Here is a 22,213-nt window from a genome sequence, read left to right on the forward strand (position 1 = left end):
TTGTATCGCTTACCCCGACCGATGAAAATTAACACGGCGATGTCCTACGAAAAGTAACAGATCACCCCTTTCGCTTACCATAGGGACGAAGAATTCTTCGATGCCAAAGTAAACGAAAAATTCTTCGATGCCATAGTAAACGAAGAATTCTTCGATGCAATAGTAAACGAAGATTTCTTTGATGCCACAGTTAACGATGAATTCTTCGATGCCACAGTTAACGAAGAATTCTTCGATGCCATAGTTCACGAAGAATTCTTTGATGCCAAGGTCAATGAGAAAAATTGCATATTCGTATGAAAATAAGTATTATGTGTACAAAAACTCACCTTATAGGCCATTCACACTTTTTATTAAAAAGAAAAATGCACTAGATTCAATACAATCGTTATAAAGGTTTTATTTTATGCGAAATGCACTTAAAAATTGTTATAACAAAATGTGTTTAACTGAACTGAATTATTACAAATTGAAATATGTAGTTTAAAAACGTTAAATACATATTATATATGTATGTATATATAAAATATTCAAAGGTTGAAAACAGCAGGCTTTAAAAAACGTTAAATATACATATATAAAGACGGGTAACTAGCGGAAAGATCCGGGATGCTGCCAAAACGGAGATGTTGGTCGCTACTCATTTAGCCATTATGGTTTTCTTTTATTTTTGTGGCTGAGTCTCTTTTCGTTTTTTTCCAAGCAACGAGACTTGAAGAAACGGCCTTTGGCGAGCTTGATACTTTTTTGAATTTGGTGAATATACTCCGATTCGGTGAAGCCTTCAACTTTCACACATTCTACAAAAAAAGTTGAAAGAGTATGTCTATAAATTTGAAGCTATGTCCTTCAATGTTAAAAACAGGAAAAACTTACCAAATAGTAACCAACTTTTTGCTTGATGATTTGACGAAATAATGAACAAATTTGCTTATAAATTTTATTCCATCAATTTGTATTTGTCGTTTTTCACGTACTTACTTGACTTGTAAATATGAACACAGTAGAATTTAGCCGCATAGCTTACTTTTATGCATTACCTGGTATCGAAGAATTCTACATAGAATTTTCTTCGAAGTATTCTTCAAAGAAAAATGTAAGCGGGGAACCATTATTCCGCATAGCTTACTTTTATGCATTACCTGGTATCGAAGAATTGTACATAGAATTTTCTTCGAAGCATTCTTCAAAGAAAAATGTAAGCGGCGAACCATTATTCTGCATAGCTTGCTTTTATGCATTACCTGGTATCGAAGAATTGTACATAGAATTTTCTTCGAAGCATTCTTCAAAGAAAAATGTAAGCAGTGAGCCATTATCCCGCTGGGATTATTTCATATAAGAGAGCATTACAAGAGAGTAGAACATTTTCCTATTTATTTACTCTTATTTTTTTTTAAGGTGCTTGAGAGAGTTTTTTTTTTTCTTCATTATAGTTAGTGGCGTTTTTCTGATTTCATGAAATTTTTCGTTTCATTGCTGTGCTGCTGCTCCTATTTTCAGTCAGAAGAGAATTATCGACACGACAAGTGGTGAATTGTAATTCCGTTCGACTGTGGTGAAGTGTTGGTAGGGCAGAAAAGAATTAATTTTTACAATATATTTTGTAAAAAATTTCGATAAATCAAAAATTTAAATACATATAAATAAACGTGTTGTCACAAAATAAACCTAATAAACTAAAATAAGTTGATATCACAAGAATTTTGATTTGATATTTATTAAAAAGTGTATTGAAATTGTGTTCACCGTATTCAAATTTTAAATTCAGTGAAAAACTTCCCAGGCAGCAACTGCAAAGTATTTTTAGCCTAGATGGAAGTCGGTTTGCTATTGTGAAAGCGTGCTCTTAAAAGTTCGGGCAAGTTCGGCAATCTTTATTGACGCTAATTTTAACTGCACGAATTCTACACATTTGCCTTCAAAATAAATACATACAAACCCACCTACAAACATTTGTTCATATGTACTTATGTATTTCAACATACATCTGCATATGTACTATATTATAAAGATTGATGAGAATAGGCATTCTTGTATATTTATACCAAAAAATCCATTAAAAAATTCCCAAAACAAGAAATTAGTGTTTTGAAGTATAGATACAGACATATAACCTGTTAAACTAATAATTATTACAAATTACAAGATCCTGAACCAATGAATTTATTTTAAAATGGGATAACAGTGAAGTGTAAATATTGTTACATATAGAAATGTACATACACATACATATAATCCATTGAGTAAAAAATACAAAAATAACCACGTGGTATTATAAAACAGTATACATACATATGTATTACTACATCCGTTGTAATGCCGGCAGTTTGTGTATGATGTACTCTTACAAATAAAAAATAAAAGCATTATAAATGATGCACATATGTATTTAACTACTTACAAAGAGTTGGGATGTATGCAATTAAAATTATCCATAATAAAAGATGAGAAGTGTTTTCGTATTATCGAAAATTATTGTGGACCACTGCCCAGAGGGGATATACTTGTAGTGTTATTTTTATATTTACCTAGTATGATTAAGAGGTGTATTCAAAAACTAACGGGAATTTTGTTTTTTGAAAAAAAATATTGTTCATTCGTTTACATTAATGATTTTGCTTCAAAATAGTCCCTTTTCGATACTATGTACTTATGCCAGTGGTTCTTCTAATCGTCGAAACGCTTCTTAAACTCGTTTGTTGGGATCCAAATAAAAATCGCCAACTTCATAAAAGCACGTCTAACATTAGAGGCTGCTACAGACAAAGAAGCTGAAAATTTTATCGCACTTCAGGCCATGTATATCAACATAATTAGGCGTTTCATACAGTCTCATAAAGTTATAAGTTATAACGAGTCGAAAACATAGCGTTAAGAATTGCGTAAACTGTTTTTTATGTAATCCAGCAAACATTTTTTTAAACAAGTGTAAAAATTTATGATTTTATGATTTTTGCATTGTGACAAGTTGTGAGTACCCCAAATAAAAAAGTTTGACAATTGGACTCTTCAAAGTTACGAAATTTTAATTTTAAAATTCCCATTATTTTTTGTACACGCCTCTATATGACATATGTATATCAAAATAGTATTCCACCCTAATAGTTATTTAGGGTAAATTTCAGAAAAGCATGACTTGTTACGGGGTTGGAGTGGACTAATTTTGGGGGACTTAGAGGTAATCCAGATTTAGAAATTTTGTGTAAAACTGGGTTTTGAATGATTTGTATCTAATGTTCATAAATTTAATAATCATCCTGAAAAATTATGTTGTTCATATAGGAAAAGTGCTCTTCAATTGTAGGGACTAGGTTTTCCTGTAAGATCTGTTGGTATTTAATGGCGTTAATATTTCCATCAATCAAGGCCAAATGTCCAACACCATCATAGGAAAAACACCACCAGATCATTCGACAGGGGAGAGGTCTGACAGTACGTTTGACACACTCATTACTGAAACGTTCGCCAACTCTTCTGCGAACGTACGACATCCCGTCTGAACCGAAGATGTTAATTTTGGACTCACCTCAAAATATGACTTTTCTCCAATCTTCTTTGGTTAAGGTTTTGTGCAGTTTCGCCCATTGGAGGCATTTTTGTCGTATTTTTACTGTCAATAGTGGTTTTTTGGCAGGTCGACAGGCAGTTTGTCCGGCTTCTTGGAGGCGCCGTCATACTGTTTGCGTACTGATTTCGGTTCCATTTAATTCCTGAACTTTGCTTCTGATGTCTTCAATTGTTTTAAATCTTTTCTGTATGCTAATCCGCTTAATATGGTGGTCATCCTTGGTAGTAGTCTTCTTCGCGCGTCCGGAACCCGTTTTTCGTTTTAAAGACTTAGTCTTCGCATATTTCTGAAGGAAAGCACCGACAGTGAGTTTTGGGCTTTTTTCACAATTCATTTTATTTGCAGCCATGTGTATACTCAGAAATATAAATAAAAGCGTCTTGAATAATAAAGTTTGACTACAACACTACATCGATTTATAGTCACTACAATTAAGTGTTCCGTTAATTTTGTCCGCTACTGTATAATACCATTTGCAAGAAATATAAATTACTAGCTGACCCGGCGAACTTCGCCCCGCCCAATTTTTATTTTTTTTTTGGAAGTCATAGACTCGTATAACTTTACCACAAATAATATAAACTTCAAACAACGCATTTTCATTTAATGTTTGTAGCGCCATCTACTGTAACATACCGCACTCAATACCGCACTTAGCGCCACCAACTGGTGGATAGCTCTTTGCTAATAATAAACAAATAATTTGCAATAAATAAATAATGCGACTATAAGGAGAATTATAAACTATCCTATCTTTTAAGTTGGACCAAACTGCACACAGTGTTAAAAATTTCATTAAAATCGGTTCAGTAGTTTAGGAGTCCATCGCAAACAAACAATGTGACACGTGATTTTTATATATTAAGATGTTACAAGTTTTCCCATTTAACTGCTTTTTATTGAGGTTGCTATTTCCTAGCAGTTATTTGTAACGATTTAAGCGATCGAGATGTATGTAACGTTTCATACATACTTCCGAACGATAAGAACAAACAGTCTGTCTGTGAATGCCGTAATAGTGCTTAATGTCACAACATCTGACATCATATACAATACACGTATGTAGACCTAATTCTACATTCGGCGACTAACTTAGAATATGTAAGAATGATATGGTCCAATCAGTTTGTTGACTGCAGATTTAATCTTTCACGCAATATTGCTCGATAGGATCTTATATGCGATATTGAGGGGGTTATCCCACTCGTTGGGCAGCTTTCGTCCACCATATTCTGCAAAGAAGCTAATACATGCTCCTTATCTGTTCATCGACGATGTGTTTGAATAACTCGGTCGGTCGCCCCGCCGTTTTGTTTTTCTTTAGGCGGGTAATTGCTCACGAACTTTTTCATCATCGATTAGAAAATCGAGTTCACCATCTCCTGGTGTTATGCCTTCACTGCCAGTCAGAAAGTTGGAGAAGTGTTCCCTACACAACTTCAATATGCTCAGGGCATTAGTCACTTGATCATCTCTGGGGGTTCTACAAGTTTAAGTTCAGATCTTGAAACCTTCTGTCAGTCGCCGCATTTTGTCACAGAATTTCGACCATTACCTCTATCTGACAGTTTGTCAAGCTCTTCGTACTCACGCATTTCGATCTATCTTTTTGTTTGTCTACAAAATTCGTCTCTCTCAATTCTCAGTTGTACGTAAGGAGCTGAAAGCTGTTCCATAGTTACCTTATATTGAGTTGAGGATGAGTGCTCTCAGAGAGCAGAAGTGCAAATCGATCGGCTGTCTGTTGTGATTGCAGCTTTTTGACGTTCAATCTTTATCTTTATCGACCTGCGTGTTTTGCTGCACAGCCAGATAGTTTCATGAATTTTCTTATGCAGGAATCTAGTACTACAGATAACCATATTTCGGGTCCGGTGAAGTCGATCAGCCTCAACCCATGTGAGGATGTTTCATCTTGCAGTCAGAATTTACCGACCGTTGTGCCAAAGATACTTTCTTTGCTCACCTTGGCGTATAAGTCGCCAAGTATGATTTTTACTTTATTATCGTAATCAAAAGAGGGGTCACTCATTCGAGGCGGTATTATTCTTTTCATTTCTATAGTTTTTACGTGGTGGGGCTCAAACCAAGTGCGCCACCCTCGTTTCTGACCACTCCTAAGTGAATGGCAATCAGAGAGCTTTCCTCACTTGCGTAACGCCCTGACGGTGAGAAATACCAAAAGCTCTTCTATAAGAGTGTACAGCTGCTGAAGTGCGCCCGTGATATCGATATCATGCGCCGTTAGTTCTGCTTTCTTCCGATCATCAAACAAATACCCTTGCCATGCTCTGAGATGTGTCAAAGGCACCTTTAATGACTAGAAAGGCGCATAACATTACCTCCCCAGTTTCCAGCGAACTCTGTATCTCAGAGGATAGCTGGTACAGAGCACTGGTCGTATAAGTACCCTCACATTTTTTAATCGTTAGAGCTGAGATCTCAAGATCCTGTAATCTGACAGTGAAGGTTCTGACAACACCTTCAACTGTGAGACCTTCTCCGACATTCGTTACTCAGGGTGATGTCTAGCACTTCCCCCTGTTACTACATTCTCAATACTTATGTATTATTACTATCAATAAATTCAAGGAGAGACTCATCTCGTGCATTGGAGTCCGTACTATCCCATTCAGTGTGGTGCACGCTCGCATTATACCCCAGGACCAGGGCAGTCTGTTCTTCCTGCACTAATCCACCAGGCCCTTCACAGCCTTTGGGGTCGTAGTATGCGTGTCTCTGGAAAATAGGCCGCTGCCATGACGAAGTTGTCCCTGACCTGCACAGCGACCAGGTCTAATGTTAGGAATTCTGAAATACAGAAGTAATCAATATTTCTCCTAACTAAGTACTATACATATTCGGGCTCTCCCACTGGAGGGATCCCGGATAACGTTATTGCAGTCCAAGTTGAGGCCCCTGACCTCTCCTCTCTCTCTTCTCTGTGGAAACATGGCTCCTGTATTAGCAGAATGTCCAGGTTATCTGAAGGGAACCTGCTTGCGATGACAGCAGATGATGACGCCGCGTGATTTAGGTTCACCTGGACAACCTTTATACCTGCGAGCACTAAAGGATCGGTTCAATGAGAAACTGGTTCTCATCTGCACCGTCCCTCGCATTGCCATTCAGGTCCTGAAGTTCCTCTATGAGCTAATTTTAAAATGATAACGACTTTTTTTTTTTAAATCATCTTCTCCGAAGAGGCTCACTTTGTCACTGTCGATTTTGGTGCGAAGAAAATCCACAAATAATTCATAAACACCCATTCACTAAAATTGAGAGTTTGATGTCGTTTTTGGTGTCGTTTTTGGATCGATGATAACCAACTTTTTATGGCCGCAATTAATAATTTCCTTAACAATTTGAATTTCCATAACAATTAGTGTGTGCTTGTTTTAATAATATCACTCTTCTTGGAAAGCCTTGATGCTGAATCGAGAAAAGAACAAACGACTGGCGCGCTGTTGTCAAGTCGACTATAACCGCCTAGCGTTGTTTACTCCATTAAAGAAGAAGACACTGAAATAATATGATATATTATAAAGGAAGCTACTATTATGTAACTAATTTGCTTGAAATTGGTCTAAATTTGGAGGCGCCATGCCAATGTACAATTTATTACCGATTTAGATTTTGACTTTTTTTCACACTTTTAATAGTTTCTATGAAACGTAGTATAGGAATAAGAGTAGTTATGCTCCCATTTTATAAAATGGGGGGTATCTTATTTTACAAATTCTATTTTCATTATTCATTATTATTTTTCGTTAATTTACATAGCTTTAGAATCTTATGAAATATATGCATTAAATCTTAATTTGATGATATTTGTTTTTTGCATTTAAGGTGAAGATATTTATATATTTTCGATGTTTCAAACAACCATTAGGTGAAGAAAAGTACTATAAAAGAACATATAAAATTTTCTTTATTTTCAACGGTTTATGTACACAAGAAACAATGCGAAATAAAGCCATATATAGAAAAGAAAACAATCATAATTGTATTATTGTCAAATTAGCGTCATTAAGTATAGATGCCACGGAAATCCGATATTTGTGTATAAATTCATTATCCCATAAAATTAATATCTAGTAAATATATATAGTATTAGGTTGTCAAAAAAGTCTTGTGGTATTTTCGCAAGTTGGCGCTAAAAGCGCGTAGAACTAGTTTTATTCGTCGCATCGGGTCATGCTATACCTTTTTGGAAAGCTCATTTCACGCGCTAACACGCGTTTAATTGATTGTCGTTTCTTTTAAGTTGTTCGTGAGTTATAGCAAATATATACAATACAAATTGCAAAAGTTTTGTATGTGCAACACGATTATACAATTTTTAGATAATAAGGTTTCTAATATAGCATTTATTATTCTTTACAGCTTTCAATTTCGAAATAACGCCTCTACGCTTAACTTCAAGCATTCTGAGATTTTCTCAAAAAAACATTAGAGGCTAACATCAAGCTCATTATTGAAAGGTGCACTCCATTTCATGGTGAATAGCAATTTTGACCGAGCACCACAATGGCTGAAGCCGAAGGAGGTTCCGAGCAGGATGATGTTTCATTTCTGCGAACGGTAAGAATACGAAAAATTAAAAACAATGATGAAATATTCCTAAAAAACTTTACGTATAAAAACACATTATGTTAAACATAATCCAGCATAAAATTTTAATTTTATGTTTTATTAATATTATTATTTTCGAATTTATTTTAATTCATTGCTAATTCATATTCATATTCTTGATTAACCTTTCTATAAGAAACAACAATGAATGAAACGCTGACAGTAACTTAGACTGTAAATTTTTCACGTACAGCATTTTTTCAGTTTTTTCGTCCGTTCTCATTTGCCACAATTGATGCTAATTTCTTCTAGTAAACTTAAAACTAAAACTTAAAGTATTTTCAAAAAACATATATAAGCACTGAAAACATATCTTTAATGATAACTTGATCTTTACCTTTAAGGGCTATACTATTTTGCTTGTAACAAAACGGCGATTATTTGTAGCGAATTTGTAAATAAGTTTAGATGAACTCCCATCGTGCCTTTCACCTTTTACTTTCGCTTCGGTGTTCTTAGTTTTACTACTCATATTATAATTCAGTTGAGAGCAGACATAGATCAGTCTTTTTTTTACAAATCAAAAAATAAAACTCAAAAGGCAAAAAAACACTTAAAGCTTACACCGTTTATTCGATTAAAACACTTACTAATAAGTTCCTGCAGTGAGATCGCGGGCAAGCATAAAAAATAACATAAAACATGATGACGATGATGCCGTTATGGATTAGCATAAAATAAGAAAACGACCAGTAAAAAGATCAATGGATATCTCACCTAATGCGATTAGACAACAACGGGCACAGGATTATAGAGCCAACACTTCAAATAATGTTAACCATTACAATATTTTAAATGAAGATGGTGAAGAAATATTCATGAAAGATACAAACCCTGATAACGTAATGAATGGTAAAAATTTAACTGAATACGAGCTCGAAGAGAAAACAAATTATGACGAGATAGTAATGTAAAAATCATGGTTAAGTCGGTTGATATGTATAGAGAACTAATAAAAATGATGAGAAACTATAATACATACTTATTAAGTTGCATATATTTTTACCAAACCAAGAAAGAGCTTTTCGTGTTGTAATCAAAAATCTTCATCCTACTTTGCCACTGAAAACAATTCAAGCCGATTTTGGACATGATGTTCGAGGTGTTAATAACATAAAAAGTCGCATTACTAAGGAACTACTTGTATTAAACAATTTTCCATTGATCTTAAGCCAGATAATAGTAATGCGCATATTTACAATTTAAAATACTTACATATATTGGGAACGCTGCTGTTAATATAGAACCAGAAGAGAAGGTGAGCGATATCATCCAATGTTTCCGTAAAGAGTTCGGCCACAGAAAATCATAATAGTCAAGATGATGCATTGTCCTGAATAGAAAAATTTCTAGAAAAAGGAATTAAACAAAGAAGTAATTTGCATAATATGATAATGCTTCTGTCCATTCAAAATAATTAAATAAATTTGTTCGCTAAATCAAAAAACATTGGTATAAATTTAATTTCAGAGTCGCATTTTAACAAAAAATCATATATATATATAGTATATATGTACATACATAAAAATAATATGAATTTATAAATGCTAACCACCCACCTGTTCAAATTCAACCTCCACGAGGAAACTTTCCCAAATGGGTTGACGCTGATCGACTTCGCCGGGGCCCGAAATATGTTTATCTGTAGTACTGGATTCCAGCATTAGAAGATTCATCAAGCTACCTGGCTGTCTCCGGATCGAAAAGCCACCAACCAGATCAATCATGTTGTGATAGACGGAAGACACGTCGCCAGGGTTTTAGATGTGCGTGCGCTCCGAGGTCCTAACATCGACTCGGACCACTATCTTGTTGCAGCCAAGATTCGCACCCGCCTGTGTGCAGCACCAAACGCATGTCAACAAACACAAGGAAGGTTCGACGTCGAGAAACTGCAATAACAACAGACAGCCGAACGATTTTCTACTCGGCTTGCACTCCTGCTTTCTGAGAGCACTCGTCAACAACTCGGTATAAGGGATCTGTGGGACGGCATTTCAAACTCCTTACGTACAGCTGCAACCGAAACCATTGGTTTTCGGAAAGTGCAAAAGAACAGCTGGTACGACGAGGAGTGCCGTGTCGCAGCGGAGAGAAAACAGGCTGCCTACCTCGCAACGTTACGATCGACCACAACGCGTGCGGGATGGGATAGATACCGAGAGTTGAAGAGGGAAGCGAGACGCATTTGTAGACAGAAAAAGAAAGGGGCCGAAGAGCTTGATAAGCTGGCCGACAGGGGTAATGCTCGAAAATTCTACGAAAAGATGCGGCAGCTTACAGAAGGTTTCAAGACCGAAGCATACTCTTGTAGAACCCCCCAAGGTGATCTAGCCACCGATGTCCAGAGCATACTTAAATTACGAAGGGAACACTTCTCCAGCCTGCTGAATGGCAGTGAACACACAACACCAGGAGAAGGCGATCCCGATTCCCCAATCGATGACGATGGAGCCATCGTTCCATTGCCCGACCAAGAAGAAGTTCGAATAGCAATTACCCACCTGAAGAACAACAAAGCGGCAGGGGCCGGCGGATTGCCGGCCGAGCTATTCAAACACGGAGGCAAAGAACTGATCAGGAGCATGCATCAGCTTCTTTGTAAAATATGGTCGGACGAAAGCATGCCCAACGATTGGAATTTAAATGTGCTATGCCCAATCCATAAACAAGGAGACCCCACATTCTGCGCCAACTACCGTGGGATAAGCCTCTTCAACATCGCATATAAGGTTCTATCGAGCGTATTGTGTGAAAGATTAAAGCCCACCGTCAACAAACTGATTGGACCTTATCAGTGTGGCTTTAAATCTGGCAAATCAACAACCGACTATTCACCATTCACCATGCGCCAAATCTTGGAAAGGACCCGTGAAAAGGGAATCGACACACACCACCTCTTCGTCGATTTGAAAGCTGCTTTCGACGGCACGAAGAGGAGCTGCCTGTATGCCGCGATGTCTGAATTTGTCAAAACTAATACGGCTGTGTAAACTGACGTTGAGCGGCACCAAAAGCTACGTTAGGATCGGGAAGGACCCTGCGAGCCGTTCGATACCAAACGAGGTTTCAGACAAGGCGACTTCCTATCATGCGACTTCTCCAATCTGCTGCTGAAGAAAATAGTTCGAGCTGCAGAACTTAATCGGGCAGGTACAATCTTTTATAAGAGTGTACAGCTGCTGGGGTATACCGATGATATTGATATCATCGGCATCAACACCTGCGTCGTTAGTTCTGCTTTCTCCAGACTGAACAAGGAAGCAACGCAAATGGGTCTGGCAGTGAACGAGGGCAAGACGAAATATCTCCTGTCATCAAACAAACAGTCGTCGCACTCGCGACTTGGCTCTCACGTCACTGTTGACAGTCATAACTTTAAAGTTGTAGATAATTTCGTCTATTTAGGAACCAGTATTAACACCACCAACAACGTCAGCCTGGAAATTCAACGTAGGATAACTCTTGCCAACAGGTGCTACTTCGGACTGAGGAGGCAATTAAGAAGCAAAATCCTCTCTCGACGAACAAAAACCAAACTCTATAAGTCACTCATAATACCCGTCCTGCTATATGATGCAGAGGCTTGGACAATGACAACAACTGATGAGTCGACGTTGCGAGTTTTCGAGAGAAAAGTTCTGCGAAAGATTTATGGTCCTTTGTGCCTTGGCCACGGCGAATATCGCATTCGATGGAACGATGAGCTGTACGAGACGACATTGACATAGTTCAGCGAATTAAAAGCCAGCAGTTACGCTGGCTAGGTCATGTTGTCCGAATAAACGAAAACACTCCAGCTCTGAAAGTATACGACGCTGTACCCGCCGGGGGAAGCAGAGGAAGAGGAAGACCTCCACTCCGTTGGAAAGATCAGGTGGAGAAGGACCTGGCTACGCTTGGAATACCCAATTGGCGCCACGTAGCGAAAAGGAGAAACGACTGACGCACTGTTGTTAACTCGGCTATAATCGCGTAAGCGGTGTCTAAAGAAGAAGAACCACCCGTCTGTCAGTAATTGGCAAAAAACGCTTAAATTCAGAAAACTAGATAACGTAAATTTAGTAAATATACAAGCCCCCGCTTTTCAAATTAAATATATGCATAATGATGTATTGTAAAATTGTTATTTTTGCAAACATTGTTATTGATGGTACAGTTATTTCTAATTTCCTTAGTTTTTCTTTGACTATGCACGCTTCCTCACTTAGGGTTTGTGGTGATTTTCCATGTACATACATATGTATGTATTTACTTCTTATCTGCTTTCAATCGGTAGTCCCGTTATGATTTCATAGTAAACAAAGTCACGCATTCAATAGAAAGTTGATATTTGCGCAATATAGATCATTTTGGGTGGGATCTCTCCGTAAGAATTGATTTGGTTAGTAACATTTTTTGATTTTTTAATTCAATTAAATGTATTTTGTTGCAGTTTGTTGGCTATATTTTTATTATACTCTCGCAACAAAGTTGCTAAAGAGAGTATTATAGTTTTGTTCACATAACGGTTGTTTGTAAGTCCTAAAACTAAAAGTGTCAGATATAGGGTTATATATACCAAAGTGATCAGGGTGACGAGTAGAGGTGAAATCCGGATGTCTGTCTGTCCGTCCGTCTGTGCAAGCTGTAACTTGAGTAAAAATTGAGATATCATGATGAAACTTTGTACACGTATTTCTTGGCTCCATAAGAAGGTCAAGTTCGAAGATGGGCAAAATCGGTCCACTGCCACGCCCACAAAATGGCGGAAACCAAAAACCTATAAAGTGTCATAACTAAGCCATAAATGAAGATATTAAAGTGAAATTTGGCACAAAGGATCGCATTAGGGAGGAGCATATTTGGAAGTAATTTTTTTGGAAAAGTGGGCGTGGCCCCGCCCCCTACTAAGTTTTTTGTACATATCTCGGAAACTACTATAGCTATGTCAACCAAACTCTACAGAACCGTTTCCTTCAGGCATTTCCATATACAGTTCAAAAATGGAAGAAATCGGATAATAACCACGCCCACCTCCCATACAAAGGTTATGTTGAAAATCACTGAAAGTGCGTTAACCGACTAACAAAAAACGTCAGAAACACAAAATTTTACGGAAAAAATGGCAGAAGGAAGCTTTTCTTTCACCGAAAATATCGGTAAATCTCTCAGAATTTAATTCTAATTAATTTTACAGCAAAATAAAAAAAATATGTAAATGACGGATAATGAAATCTCGATTATCACTTTATCGTGCGAGAGTATAAAATGTTCGGTGACACCCGAACTTAGCCCTAAAGAGAAGACTCGGATTGAGACAATGTCTGAGAGTGGTGTAAAAGTTGGTGAAATAGGGAAACAACTCCAACGTCACTAAAATACAATTACTAATTATTTAAAAAAAACCGCAAAAATACGCCCAAAATAATCAGAAGGGTGCGATTCCAAAAACTTTGAGTTGCGGGTAGATAAAGGCACAATTGAAATTATCAATAACTAGGCAAAGGGTACAACAAAAGCACCGAAAGGCGTTGTACTTGAAATATAATGCCAAAGTTCGGGTTCCACAACTTTTACCCCGGCATAATAAGGTCCGTCTTGCATTTTTGAAAAATATAAGTTTTAGGTAATTGAGTTTAAAAAAGTGATCTTCAGTGATAAGAAAAAGTTTAATTTGGAAGCTCCATGGTTTGGATGGAAATCAGAAATATTGGCGTCATCCAAGGCACTCCGGCAGACTTGCTATAGGCGTAACCATGGTGATGGATCTCTCATGGTATGGGCAGTTTTAGCTCACTAGGAATGTCTCCGATTTGCTTTGTACCTGGCCAGATTGATTCACAAATGTATACGGATCTCCTTGAAAGTGAACTTATATGTATCATTTGCGGAAAAATAATGCCGCTGTACATCTTTCAAAGTATACGAAGTCATTTCTCGAGTCGAAAAGTATCCCGTTATTGGATTGGCTAGCTCTAAGTCCGGACCTGAATCCAAGTGAGGATCTTTGCGGCATTCTTTCCTCAAAAGTTTATGAAGGTGGACGACAATTTGATAGCTTAAAAGAAGCCATTGTTGAGAAATGGGCAAATAATTAATAAATTCGATGCTTCGACGATTTAAATTGGTTTCATAACGAAAGGGAGATTCAATATGATACTTATCTAATCATATAATCTAATGATATTATTAAATATCATTATTAACTACCTGTTCAAAATAAATAACAAAAAATCGATGAAGTCAAAATTCCGAAAAAAATAATAACAAAATATGTTGCACAAATATCAATCTACCTGCCTCCGCGTTATGAGTTTAAATTAGATGACTACGAAATATTTTTCGAAAGTTTTAGCAACTATTTACTTGGTGGGAATCTAGTCTGACTAACCCAAAAGTAAATAGTTATTTAAATATAAAACAAAGTTTAACTATTCAACTATTTCTACCAGAAAACCCACACTCTTGCCTAGTGATCCTCTAAAAAGATTAGACCTGCTAGATTTTATATCACAACACCAACTTCACATTAAGGAGACCTTTGACTTACTGTGATCATTCGCCAATCAGTATAACGTTTGGGATTACTGCGTCGAGTATGGAAAACCATACAAAATTATTACGCAAAGTATTGATATATGTACATATGTATATAGTATAGAAATTACTTGAATTAAAAGATGATGAAACAGGAAGGAATGGAATCTAAATCACCACCCAAACAATCCTGAGCTTAATCTGTGGAAGGCAACCAAATATTTGAAGAGGCCTACTAGAGGAAACACGGTTATTGAAAATACATAGTTATGAACACTGCTTAGGTACAAAACTTTCTAGGATCGCCTTGCCAGATGATTCTGCCTATTCGAAAAAATTCTATTAATGAAGTAACGACTGAGATTAAGAAAATAAAACTTAAAATGTTGCTTGCATTTGATAAATTTGATGGACTTACTGTTTGACCTCTACCTTACAATTGTATCAGACCGCCACTTATATCTGTAATTCTATTCTTCGACTCGCCACCCACCCAAGTCAATGAAAATATGCTAAGATAATTATTAGTTAGTTTACTGGAGACATTCTCTAAAGTTTTAGAAAGCGTTACCTGTTTCGATGATCGAAATATATTTCCCGAATGTCAGTTTAGGTTTAGAAGGGGACACGGAACACCTGGGCAGGGTCATCGAATTGTTAAAATTATCATGAGTGCTTTCAAATGTAAGCCCTACTGTGCAGGAGCCTTTTTAGATGTTAAACAAGCATTCGATAAAGTATGTCATCCAGGTTTACTTTATAAAAAAATGACTTCCAGCGCCTTACTATCTACTGATGAAGTCATTTTTAAGTAACCGTAAATACTATGTCCAAGAAAAATGAGCATTTTCTGAGTTGTATTCATTGATGCTAGAATTCCGCTATAGAGCGTTTTGGGTCCCTTGTTATGCACAATATTTACAGCTGACCTGACGGTCATCAATGATTTAGAAGTAACAACTTATGCTGATGATACGGCATTTATTACCACAAGTTTTAATGGAAGATAGAAGTAAATACACAGAAGATTAGAACCGAAAATGCCCCTTAAATGGCTCTACAATACCTGAAAGTGAAACTGTCAAATACCTAAGTCTTCATTTGGACATAAGACTCACTTGGAAGACGCAAATATAGAGAAAATGAGGCAGCTCAAACTTAGAACTAAAAATATGTACTGGCTTTTAGGCCCGCGATCAAAACTTAGTCTTCAAAATAAATATCAACTCTACAAGTAAATTCTTAAATCAGTATGAGTTTTGCAGTTATGGGGACGTCGAGTACACCTAACACTGAAATCCTCCAAAATAATCAATCTAAGACTTCAAGCATCATTGGTATGTAAGCACCTTCGAAATCCTTTAAAACTTTTCCTCCTCGACGATCAAAGACCAATTATTAAGAAGAAGAACGGGGATAAGGTTGCATTCAATTATATTGTTGTAGCGGATAGCATTCTCCTGTTAGGGTATTGCCAAATTAATCATAAATAATTAAGAATATCATGATTTCAATTCGGCCGGGCAAAGTTGCAATTTAGTTTGTGGAACATTCAAGTTGTGCCTGATTAATGAAGAACTTTCCGCACTTTGCGCGAAGCGAAGCAAATATAGGGTATGTCAGAATGACAAAATATGATACAATAATATAACTTGTTTAATAATATAACTTATTTATACATGAGTATGACAACGTGATGAATGTTAATAAGTCGGTTAAACTCCACCTTCGCACGTAGCTGTTCATTAAACAGTTACCTCCTCAACGCTCCAATATCAAATAGTGCCTATTTGATTCTAGCGTAGGCTCATTAAAAAGATGTTTCCCAAAATTTTATAAGAAAAAAGTTTGACAACTGATGATACAACTGGGGTTACGTTTTAACTTTATAATCAACGGGAAATTACTAATGTCGGTACTGTGATTTGATTTCAAACACGCTCTGAGTTGGATTATATTGTGACACTTCGATTATCAGAAATCTTCGCAAACAGCGAGGAGAAGGACTGCGTAGAATATCCCTACATATTACATTTGAGCGTTCATTTTACCTGATAAGTCTTTATTTTATTTAAGTATTAATTTTATAATTATTTATTATTTTTCTCTTATAATTTATTAATAATTGTATATTAAAACCCGTGTCATTTTCAGGAAGATATGGTTTGTCTCTCATGTACCGCAACTGGTGAACGCGTCTGTTTAGCAGCTGAAGGATTTGGTAATCGCCATTGTTTTTTGGAAAATATAGCGGACAAAAATATTCCGCCAGATCTATCCCAATGCGTTTTCGTAATTGAGCAGGCACTATCAGTTCGAGCATTGCAAGAATTAGTAACTGCGTCTGGATCAGAAACTGTGAGTTTTGAAAACTTATATTATAACGCGTCTACCAATAAGAATGACATATTTTGATAAATTTGATTGATTTTGTCAGTGTGTTCAGTATGGTTTGCCATTTCATCATGCCACGTTTTTCAATTTGGTACAATGCTTGAAAATTGTTCAAGATTATTGCGCAAAGCACGATCTTCTAAGATGATTATTTTACAATATTTTACAAATATGTTCATAATAATCGCAATCCCATAATATTAATATCATAAGTAAGGTCGTGCTTAGTTCAGGTGTAACTTATTATACTCTTGCAATTCACAAAAAAGGGAAATATTTTCCGGTGCTGCAAAATTTTATATTAAAAACCAGTAAGGAAGGGCTAAATTCGGAGGCAACCGAACATTTTACACTCCTGCAACTTGCAAGAATCAAAGCCAGGGAAATACTTTAAGAGGTAAAATGTTCACTAGAGGATCGGAATCCAAACAATTTTATATATTCATATACTATATATTACTCATACACTGACCGACATGAAAATCATTATCATGACGGATGTTCGAAAATGCTGATATTAGTTATATGGGGCTAGGTCCAATTTTCGCCCAATTTTATCTGTTCTGGGTACAAAGATACACTGTTATGCTAAAACAAGTTCTGCAATATTCTTTGAGATAACTTAAATACTGGCCGATATATGCAGTACAATTCTTGAAAAAAAGTTACTATCGACAGGAAAGAGTTCTCTCTGAATTTCAATTGTATATCCCATACATTTACTCATATTTTCGGTGAAAAATCAACTATAGTTACTGGGGTCTACATATTCGGTACCTAGGGTCTTGAGGATTGAGCCGTTTCACGCATGCGAGGAAAGTAATCTGAACGCCATTCACTTGGGAGTGGCGATCAATGATTCTTTCACATATGGTGCAAGCAGCTCACGACTTCCGGTCTTTAAATTCCGGTCCTGCCATCGAACAAACAGTCGTAGAAACTTGGTTCCCAGGTCACTATTGGCACTCATAACTTCGAAGTCGTAGATAATTTCGTCTATCTGAGAACCAGTATTAACACAAACAACAATGTCAACCTCGAATTCCAACGCCTCCTTCCTCTCTCCCTCCCTTGGTACGGTTTTATCCCATAATATGAATTACTTCTTAATTTGTGTACTGAAAAGTGCAAGAATCAAATCGAATTTAAAATTGTGCTATTTGGGAAGTACGAAAAAAATTCCCCACTTAATATCAATAAAATATGGCATATATTGACCAACATAAACGCTTTAAAGTCCGATGGAAAAACGGTACAGATCCAAGGGGAAGTTTGATATTGAGTAAATAGGAGGCTACGGGTAGTATTACCCGATTTTATCCAATTTCGACATTCTGACATAACAATATCAAAATCATTATGTTATATCATTAGTTTAATAAGATAACTCACAGATTGATCAATCTAGAATTCAATTCTAGAACACAAATTTGCAAGGGAAAAACGATCTCTAAGTTTCATTGTTAGCCATAGCCACTCAGGTCCAGATATTCGGATCGTTCATACTAAGAAATTAGATGTAATAGATATTAATGACACTATTTGTGCAAAGTTTTCTTCCGATAACTTCCCAGGTGTTTGATTTGTATACTGTTAAAAAAGAGTAAATACTCGATATTGTGTACTATTAAGATGAGGGAATTAAATAAGTACTATAGAATTTGAAATTTTGTTATATGGAAAGTAAACGTGGTTGTATTGCGATTTCGTCCATCCCTTCCATCCTATTTGTGAAATGCTTCTGACGTATTTATTTAGTGAGTTATCGTACTTTAAATTGAATTTAATAAACCTATATAAAGAGTGTGGTTATAATGAAATTACATACATTTTAACACTGTCAAAGTTTTGTTCTGAGCAAATTAAGTTATAATGAATTTTACCTCAGAGTTATTATGGGGTAGAGCCAAGCCTATTTATTTTAAGCCCACAGGTGCCTCTCACTATTGCAATCCTCTGTACGAAATTACAGTTTTATATATTAATTTTGAACTTAGTTATATCAACTTTTAAGTGTTTCTTTAATGCCATTTTGTGACTGTGCCAATATTCCGATTACAAACATCTGCAACGCCAACCTTCATTGGGTGGAAGGAACACATGTATGATGTACGTATGTAGGAAGTTTCATCAAGAAATCTCAAGTTGTCGCTAGCACGGACACACAATCACCCAAATTTCAACTCGTCAACATTTCGATCTTTTATTTATACAATATTCCATATCAATTTCGATTAGTTTTTAGTGATGCAAACATCCGTTAGGTGAACAAAACTATTATAACGTTAAAAATTCGTAATACCCGGAACTAGAAAACTAAAAACTTAACACAGAAGTTATTATTGTATTAAAACATAATTCATAAACTAATTGAGACCGATGGTTCAGGGGCACGGTATTATTCAAAACCACGTAAGCGAAGTAGTTCTTTATAAATTAATCTCACGAATTTCAATGCTAATGTTTTTGAACTTGTGGTAATGTGAAGAAATTAAAATCAGGGAGGGAACATTCATGCAGATGCTATTTAAGGCAGTTTGAACTTGGGTTCAAAAAATCGAAATTTTTTTGCTTAATTCGAAAGTACAATGTCTTTAAAATATACTGTGAAAATTTCAGACAGAAATTCGAAATATTTCGGAAGTTATAACGAGTTTCCTATAGCGCCTCGGAGTTCTCTCTCTCTCGGAGTTGTTGAACTTTAAACGCGTTTTTATCACAACAATTTTTTTCTGGTCGGCCCGGGTCCTAACTTTTTTTCTACTTAACCGATTGCTTTCAAATTTTGACTGGCTGTTCTACACACTTATAGTTCTCGTCGGAACTTACGAGAATTTTTTTCACCACTAACTTTTTATTTACAACTCTTTCTTTGCTAAAATAAAAGGACTATTTTTTTTCAAAGTCCGCTATTTTGTTATTTACCCTTGACATTTAACTTCAGTAGTTCCGACCAGACCGACATGTCTAAAGATTAATAATAATTAGGAATATTTGATTTCAGATAACATCAAGACCTAAAATCTCCTGGACCACCCACGTGCATTTTTTTTGAGGTTCCAACTTCGAGTGACAATAATCTATATATAAAAAACAAAGACGGGTTTGTTCGAACACTTATAACTCGTAATCTGCTGAACCAATTTTCATGGTTATTGATTCGTTAGATTTGTCTCCACCCCGAATAGCAGAATACATATTAAAAACAATGAAAACTCGATAAATTGGATAATTCCAAATAGTAACTTTTTTCCATACAATTTTTTTTTTTTAATTTTTGTTTGTTTTGTTTTTCAATATTTTGATTTGTAAATTATTTGAATAGTTTAATTTCGGTCGCTTGCTTTTTTATTCCGGCTATTCAAAAGAAAAATTATTGAAAATTATTCAGAGAAAACTTTACGTGTGTTTCACACAAAGAGGTCAATTGCAGATTGAAATTTGTTACGAAGCCACGAAGAGGTCGCCCTAATATCGGTCGGCTTTCGTTTTACCATCAACGTATGCCAGCCCAAGGCAAGGCAAGGCAAGAAGTACTCCCAGGATGCGGTAACGTTTGATTGACTTTATCTTGAAGCAACGTATATATGGTGCTGTTGGGTGGCAAAATAGAGGTTTTCGGCACGCACACATTCTTCCTTGGATGGTGGATGATGATTTCACCAGATCAAATTGATGAAATCATTTCTCCGGAAATTCCTGATGTAGAGAAAGATCCAGTATTATATGAAGTGGTGGAAACCAATATGGTTCATGGACCTTGCGGACACAACAATCCCTTTTCGGTTTGTATGTCTGACAATAAATGCACGAAACAGTATCCCCGTGCTTTTCTTTCGGAAACACAAACTGGAAATAATGGATATCAACTCTATCGGCGTCGCTCACCAGATAACAGAACATTCAGCATTCAACTTAGAAGAGTGAATATCGAAGTTGACAACACATTGATCGTACTATATTCACCACTATTGTCTAATTCATATTCAAAACTCATATCAATTTTTAGTATTGCAGTTTGGTGAAATCGACAAAATACGTTTGTAAGTACGTCACCAAAGGATGCAACATGCCGATTATTGGTCTTGAACGATACGGTCGATACGTGAACTGCAATAAAGCGCTTTGTAGGATATTTACTTTTACAATTCATGAACGTTTTAAGTCTGTTGTGCGTTTCGCAGTTAATTTGGAGAATGGACAAAGAGTGTATTTCAACCCAGAGAATACAGTATAGCCAGTGGAAACATAGCCAGCAACAAAATTAACATTGTCGACTTTTTTCTCAAATTTCATCAGTGATCCGTTTGTGAGAACATTGCTCTATTCGGAAATACCTTGATATTATACATGGAATGCATCGTCGAAGAAATAGTTACGCAGAAAGCAAGGCCAATCAGTAGATTGACATCCAGGTGTCTAATGCATTAGGACGAATTTACACAATCCACCCAAAAAACGACTACCTTCGGTTGCTATTGATTAATGTACGCGGTTCAACTATATTTGAGTCATTGCTTACTGTGAATGGTTCGATGTGTGCAAGTTTTGGAGAAGTAAGCCAGCAATTACATTTGCTGGAACACGTTAATCACTGGAATTAAAATGAAGTTCGCATACTTTTCGTTGCCAAAGACATTTTACATCGTCTTCGCTAAAAATGGGAAATGGTACAATTTCAGTTGATACTTCCGGTGGCTCGATATCAATTCACGAAATATGAACTCATCACAAATGTTCGGACATTGGCTAAATTATCGTAACTACGATTCCTTAAGTGCACGCGCAATGTTAGCTGTCAAAAATAACGATGTTGTTGACTTAAACTGGAAGATTCAAAGTCAATTTCCGGGAGACTTGCGCTCATAGAAATCGATCGATCGTCTTGACAATGAAGACGAGGCCGTGAATTATCCAGTGGTATTTCTAAATTCTTTGGACAGGCTTGGTATGCCACCGCATCATTTGCGTCTCAAAGTAGGATCCGTCGTTATTATGTTTTGCAATCTTCATGCGCCGAATATAAGGGGGAGAATGCTAGATTCTACGAATTCCTTTGAGTTCTAACGATTTTCCATTTCAGTTCAAACGTAT

At 36.3% G+C, this 22,213-nt stretch overlaps 1 protein-coding gene across 17 annotated transcripts in view; it reads left to right on the plus strand.

The window, feature by feature from the left end:
* The first annotated feature begins 1,431 nt into the window (after nt 1–1,431).
* The window catches only part of LOC105232171 (ryanodine receptor), a 90,113-nt gene continuing 69,331 nt past the window's right edge, over nt 1,432–22,213 (plus strand). For all 17 annotated transcript variants that reach the window (XM_049451151.1, XM_049451155.1, XM_049451156.1 and 14 more), the window contains exons 1-3: nt 1,432–1,569; nt 7,958–8,155; nt 16,880–17,083. In XM_049451151.1, the coding sequence (XP_049307108.1) occupies nt 8,102–8,155; nt 16,880–17,083 (258 nt within the window). In that variant the 5' untranslated portion in view covers nt 1,432–1,569; nt 7,958–8,101. The remainder of the gene's footprint in view (nt 1,570–7,957; nt 8,156–16,879; nt 17,084–22,213) is intronic.

The sequence above is a fragment of the Bactrocera dorsalis genome, chromosome 3 (genome assembly GCF_023373825.1).
Source record: "Bactrocera dorsalis isolate Fly_Bdor chromosome 3, ASM2337382v1, whole genome shotgun sequence".
NCBI lineage: Eukaryota > Metazoa > Arthropoda > Insecta > Diptera > Tephritidae > Bactrocera > Bactrocera dorsalis.